The 6,648-nt window shown below is 48.0% G+C and overlaps 1 protein-coding gene and 1 non-coding gene across 2 annotated transcripts; one reads left to right on the top strand and one right to left on the bottom strand.

Moving 5' to 3' along the window:
- Nucleotides 1-2,267: 2,267 nt before the first annotated feature.
- On the bottom strand, nt 2,268-2,341 carry BDW70DRAFT_t180. The gene has a single exon. It is a non-coding gene; the product is annotated as a tRNA-Val (tRNA).
- Nucleotides 2,342-3,600: 1,259 nt separating this feature from the next.
- On the top strand, nt 3,601-6,291 carry BDW70DRAFT_154623 (uncharacterized protein; the record flags this gene model as incomplete). The annotated part of the gene is made up of 14 exons (XM_073739892.1): nt 3,601-3,689; nt 3,739-4,004; nt 4,053-4,183; nt 4,246-4,344; nt 4,402-4,467; nt 4,502-4,607; nt 4,654-4,721; nt 4,767-4,801; nt 4,849-4,925; nt 4,978-5,038; nt 5,083-5,159; nt 5,213-5,284; nt 5,341-5,469; nt 6,254-6,291. The coding sequence occupies 14 exons, from the start codon at nt 3,601-3,603 to the stop codon at nt 6,289-6,291; spliced, it is 1,314 nt and encodes a 437-aa protein (XP_073590671.1).
- Between the last annotated feature and the right edge of the window lie 357 nt (nt 6,292-6,648).

Raw genomic sequence — 6,648 nt, 5'->3', positions numbered from 1 at the left:
TGCCAGGTCGTTCTCCCCCATAATCTTCTCAATTCCCTCTTGCTTTTCTCTGTCCAGGGCAAAGTCTTCTGTTGGGACTCGGTGGACCACAACACTGAACCGGGGTTTTACTAGCTTGGTCTCATTCCCCAGTTCCTCCAGCCATGCTGTGTTGTTCCGGGCTGTTTCAGCTGACTGAGTATCTCTGAATCTGATCACGTAGCCTGTTTTTGTAGTGCCCACTCCTGCCACTTGAACATCTTTTGTAGGTCCCGTGTTAGCTAGGGCAGTTCTAATGTGGTTGTTCGCGGTATCTGTGGGCAAGAATCTTGTGAAAGTGTTGTTGTTGGCCTCGTCATTGTCGCCCTCTGTAGCCCGAGCAGTACTAATTCGGATACAGTTTAGCTCTCTCTGGGGTTGGCGGATAATGGTATTAGTGTTGTAGGGACTGTTGTTGGCGGCCACTTCTGCCCATGATTTGGGAGGCGGGTTTGCAGTTGCCTGGGTCTCAATCTGGGCGCGCAGTGTCTGGATTTCCTCCTTAGCTCAGTATTCTGTTCTTTCAGTGTCTTTTGTTCTGCTTTTATCTCCCGGATCTCTGCCCGGGCTGCCTCGATTATGCTGGTTTGTTGTGCGACGGCTTTCCTTAGGCTAATAACCAGGCTGGCAATCATCTGGTTTGTGATTCTTTTGCCATCATCCAGTGAGGGGAACTCAATCACTGGAGCTCGTAGGGTTTCTGCCTGGGGATTTCGTCTCCGACCTAGGACTGTTGGGATAGCCTCATCCCGTGCAGAGTTTTCCGGCGTTTGCGGGCCGCCTTCGGCTATCGCCATCGGGCCCAGAAAGATCTTCCGGAAAATACTGAGGTTGAGAACTGCAGTCAGATTGAGCATTATGGGTCGCGTGGGAATGAGTGTGACGGCAACGCTAGAAACACAAAGTTAAGAGTTAAGGTAGGGCCCGTAAGCAGCCTAATCAGAGTTAGCATACTTTCTAAGCTTGCGCTGCAACTGACGCTCTTCAGCCTCGTAAAAGGGCAGCCTGGGATTTAACGGAAAATATCTCAGCACCTCTCCAGAGCTCTGCGGCCCCATTGCTTCCGGCCCAACACCTACAATCAGCTGCGTCTCCTGACACAGTACCACAGCAAGACCTATCTCTCGGCACCGAACCACTCAGTGAACCGGCGATGATAGAAAGCACAATATCTGTACAAAAGACTGACTTTGTGGCATTGGGCGATGCGCCGATCGGCTGCCCCGAACAAGCCCATACAATCACTTCCCGTCCTTCGGTGACGTCCAGCGGTAGCCGCAGCCAGGAGGGAGTCGTCATGCCCATAGTCCGTGAGAATACCCTGAAAGAATATCCTGAACGAATCCAACAGCTTCGAACAGTTTTTTCCAGCTCAGCAAGATGTCGGCCTCAGCGAAGGAAAGATCAACGATATGGAGGACCTCGCTAAAACGGACGCGGATCCAAATGCACGAATCCAGGAGCTGGAAGATTGTGTAGTGGCTCAGGCTCTGAAGTTAGTATCCCAGGCTAAGGAAATAAAGAGCCTTGTGGAAATCGTTAACGAGCTCAGTGAGGCAATCCAGAGCTACTCGGACAACAAATATGAGTCTTGCAAACGTAGCAAGGAATATCCAGATAAGAAGATATTCAAACCTCAGAGGGAATGAAAATTGTGTCCCGCGGTTGATTTGAGGGGCATCGAGGATAGTTTTGACATGGGTATTCACTTGGTTAGGCTATTGGAAAGCGGATTTGAAATATTAGTGAAGATGCAGTTGCCTCATGTCTGGACTGGTATTGGACAAGAAGAAGTTGGGGCTGTTTAGACTGGACTTTGTTGGGTATAAGTAATGGGTAGAACTATACCCTATCTATATCACCGTACCTGAAAAGCCTCGAGACCTCAATGAGTCTGCAGAAAAGTGCCAAGTTATTACAAACATCATAATACATATATGTTTGTTTTTGCGGAGCCAGTTTTATTACTGAGGATGACTTTGCTGCATTTGAGCTAGCATTTAGTCTCTTAAAGAAACCAGTAAAGCTGTAAGAGCGTAAAGGCAGATGGCTCATGCTCAAACTTTTACCATTGGCTGCAATGTTCCTGGCATGATCAGCGCTTGAGATCGTCTCAGCAAACTTGAGCTATTCATGGTACGACCAAATCGTGTGGCGCCATGGATTGTCTCTTGCAGGAAAGTTGGATCAGGCGCAGGCAGTGCGGAAAGTAATAAGATGTGATAACGCTGCCGCGATATAAAAAATTTTGACCAGTGCCGGGCTCGATCCGGCGACCTTATCGGTGTTAACGATACGTGATAACCAACTACACCAACCGGCCAATTGTTGATAGGAACTGAAATATTTTAGTATATAAGTTTAAATATTTATATCCAGTAATAAAGCAAAACCCAACGCAGATTTAGCTCTCGCAGTACATGCAATGATGAGTTCCGCCAACCCGAATTCTAAACCTCACTCAAGGCTATGTAAGCTCACAGTTTCCTTGTTGTTGAGAACATCAACTTTGAAGTATCCGTCCTACCTCCGAGAAATAAATCAGGAACATCGAGTCCGCTACATAACCCTGCGAGTGTCATACCCACAAAGGCTCCTTCATACGTCGATTACAAGGGGGGTGTTTCGTTGATATCGGCGCGCTATAAAACGGTTAAGATTCTCAGAGCGGGCAATGGCTCCTGCGAGATAGAGCACATGATCTGAGTCTTTGTTATTGCTTGATGGCACTGAACAACGATATCGAGGCATGTATTTGGGTGGTCCACGGTCCACGGTGGTTACCCATCTTGAAGGCTTCCGAGATCGAAGATCTAGCGATCACTGAGGACATTTAGAAAGGGTGACGGCTGAGTACTACTTGAGTGAAGAAGACATATTGGTTAGTATCATGAACGTTCTATGGAGGAGGCTGTGCTGACTGACTGAGGAGCTCTGAACCTGCGAAAGAGTGCTGCCAGCAAGGTTAATAATTTTGGCCTAACTAAACCCTCCTGCTTTCCTTGGAAGCTCTTCTTGTAAGCGGGCAGCAAGGGAAATAAAGATAAAAGCACTTTGTCTTTGAAACTGAGCAAGTAAAAATCTCGCCAGCCTACCACCTCTGTTTGGTTTCCGGTCCCTCAATCTCTCCTCCTTTCTTCCTCATCCACCACAAATTTCTTCTTTGCTTTCTCCCCATATCGAATTATAATCTGCCTCTTTACAGACACCAAAGGCGAGTGTTTCATCTCCATATTTCCCTAGCATATCCTTCTGTCGTCTTTACCAACAGCTCGTTATTACTTGTTTCCTTTCCATGAGCAACACAAGTGTGTTCCAGCCTCTGCACCGCCTTCCTGCCATTTGACTGACGCATTGGCCTGGATAGGACTTGATTCCATTTTTGACCGAACACGATGCCTTGGCATGCAGGTGACGGCTGGGGAGGTGGTTCCGGTTAAACTAGGGAAGATGAAGACAACGGCGGAGGTGCTGGCCAATGGGTTCCTGTGACAATACTGGTAGGTAGTTCCCTTGCCTGTTATCACCTTTATATTCCCATGGGTCCTTTCGTATCCCTATCCTAGATCTTCATTCCACAAGATGGCTAACGATGTGCTCACAGCAGACTTTTACAATAACGAGAACAAGATTCCCGACAGCGACCAGGGCCACGATAAGACGTGCCGCAAGTAGGCTATCCCAAAAGGCTCCACGGGTCAATCGCTTATTTCATGATAGCTGCAATGGAGAAGGCCACTTTGCCCGCGAGTGCCTCAAGCCTTGCAAACCCCGTGCGGGTATGGCTTGCTTCAACTGTGGGAGGAACGGTATGCAAATCCTATTATATTCTGCTTTCCTGCTGAGTCTATCTAGTCACACAAAAGCCGAGTGTCCCAAGCCTCGTGTCTTCCAGGGTCCCTGTCGTATCTGCAACCAGGAGGGTCACCCGGCTGCCGAGTGCCCTGATCGGCCTCCTGACGTTTGCAGGAACTGTCAACAAGAGGGTAAGTTGAAGCATTCTCCCCTGCTCATATCACTGACACTGTGCACAGGTCATAAAACCTCAAACTGCACTGGGAATCGCAAATTCGATCTCAACCACATTCCTGACATGCTACCTGAGCAAGCATGGGAACTTCTCAGGAAGGCAAGCAATGATCGCGTTTTAGAAGACTTCCGCGAGGTAAACGCCCTCTTCCCTGTCTTGCTCCTTTAGATTGCATGGTCAATGCTAATACAGAACAGGGACTTAAGATATACTCAAAGGCCGTCCCGAATGCTACGTTTGCTGACATCGAAGTAAAGATGCGCGCTGAATCCTTCAATATCTACCTGATTGCCATGGCAAAAATCTCACCCACAGACGCTAGAATGAGCGCTAGCACTTGTGTTGGAATATAGGAAAGGCAGAAGTCCGATTGTATCATCCTTATCAACCTCCAAGGAAAGCTTAACTGCACCTACGTTGTCGGATTCTTCCATAGCCCCAGGGCCCAGAGAGCAAACCTTCGTGAACTGGCCTCCGTCAATTGAGGAGAATATTGAGCGCCTGAATGATGCTGGACTCCCTTATGATCGACAGATTCCCAAGTGTAGCAACTGCGGTGGTAGGTCGCCCGCGCTGGCTAAACAAACACGGCCTAATATTTCCAGAAAAGGGCAACGGTTCTCGCAGCTGCAAAGAGGAACGAGTCGTGATCGAGCGTGTGGAAGTCAAACGTGTTAACTGCAACGAACCCGGACACCGCGCTCGTGATTGCAAATAGCCTCGCGTAGACAAATTCGCGTGCCGTAACTGCGAGTCTGTTTTTTCAAGCTGGACTCCATCCCAGTTGCTGACAGGAGTAGATCTTCTGAACACAAGGTTTTCGAATGTCCCAATCCTCGCTCGGCTGAAGAAATTGAGTGCAAACGCTGCGATGAATGTAAGTAATCTTGTAGCGCGCTATACATGGTCCACACCTGACGCCGCTCCAGTGGGCCATTTCGCGAAAGACTGTCCCCAGGCTAGCGCTCCTCGAGCCTGCCGCAACTGCGAGTGAGTATCAACCTGCAACCGACAGACTGATGCTTATTATTTAGATCGGAGGACCACATAGCTAGAGACTGTGACTTGCCCCGTGATGCCTCAACTGTTACTTATCGTAAATGCGATGAGGGTAAGTGGGAGATCTTAGAGACCTGTTCGGTAACCAACCGTCTACCTCATTAGTCGGCCACTTTAGTCGCGACTGTCTAAAGAAGAAGGACTGGTCAAAAGTAAGATGGAATAGCTGTGGCGAGTGTATGCCTCTCCTGGCTTCATCTTTGTCGCTTGAATCTAACATCTCTTCTTCTTAGGGGGCCACACATTTAAACGCTGCCCGCAGGCAGATTTCGCTGGAAACACTAGCAGTGCCAGCTACAACGTTCAGGATGAAAGCCCTGCCAACAATGGAGGTTGGGGATCTGAGGCACGGGCGATGGATGGTAGTCACTTGGGCAAAGGAATAGTCTCACATCGTCGTTAATTCAATGTATTTCTTTCTCTGCGTTGATGCAATAATGAACTACGGTATCTGAGATGTCAAATATATTTTCACTATATGGTTGTGGCTCACACTTTGCACTAGTACAGCAGAGCACCTCAGATTGTATATTATGTCTACTGCGTACGTAGTTGATTTTTTCCGCAGTCCACGATTCTACCACTACCCTTCGTCTCTTCTACGCCGCTTATTTCAGCCTTCTACAAGATTCAACCATCTATGTAACCTAGCCTTTTAGAACACTGTGGCCCTTATAGTCATTGGCATATATATAGCAAGGTAGATCGCCCAATAGCAGTACTATAAAATAGCGCAACAGCGGGTATACTCTATCCCATTCGCGCTCTAGCCCATTTCGCAACAAGAACCCACACTAAGAAGCCTTGAACTCATCGTCGTCTCAAAGAAGCGACCTTGGACCCTTGTACCGTCTCAGAGGAGACGGTCCCCATGGCACTAAGTTCTCTGGGATAGGAACCATACTCCCGGCCCGGGGAGCAGACAAAGTCCCCTGTCTCTGAAGAATCCGCCGTTGTGACCAGTAGAGAAGCATCTGTCGCAGAGTTTCGAGTCGGAAAGGTTTTGGTAGGACGTCATCAAAGCCTCTTTTAAGCCACTCTTCAGTTTGGCCTGGGATACGTAGGTTGGTTGGCGTCACGGCGATAATCGGAGTTGTAGGTATTTTCGGATCTACCCTACAGCACGTGCACAAGTCTTTACTACAGGCAATATTTGCAGTGGTTTTGCAGGAAGCTGGCCTTAAACCACTTGATCAAGATCGGGTTCTTGAAAAGATCACTTTCCAACTTCGTACACCTACACCACCACTTCTTGTTGAAGGTTCAATATCATCTGCCTTCCAAACACCACAGAGCCCTCGTCAGCTTGACCATAAGATCCGCAGCATACAGAAAAGTATCCAAAAGAGGAACCTCTCTAGCAGTCCTGTTTCTCATATTCAATATCTTGAAAAGTGTGCACAGATGGCTATGAAGACAAACCTTCTTCTTCAACAAGAAATTAAGGTTTTACAAGCAGAAAATGAGCGAAAAATAAAGAAGAGGCAAGAAGGCATGCATCTCTAGGTAATCATGCCTTTTTAACTGTACAAGAGGGTCTG

The sequence above is a fragment of the Aspergillus foveolatus genome (assembly GCF_047715535.1).
Source record: "Aspergillus foveolatus strain CBS 279.81 unplaced genomic scaffold BDW70scaffold_183, whole genome shotgun sequence".
NCBI lineage: Eukaryota > Fungi > Ascomycota > Eurotiomycetes > Eurotiales > Aspergillaceae > Aspergillus > Aspergillus foveolatus.
Note: the sequence above shows the minus strand (reverse complement) of the source record. Positions and strands in the feature narration are given on the sequence as shown.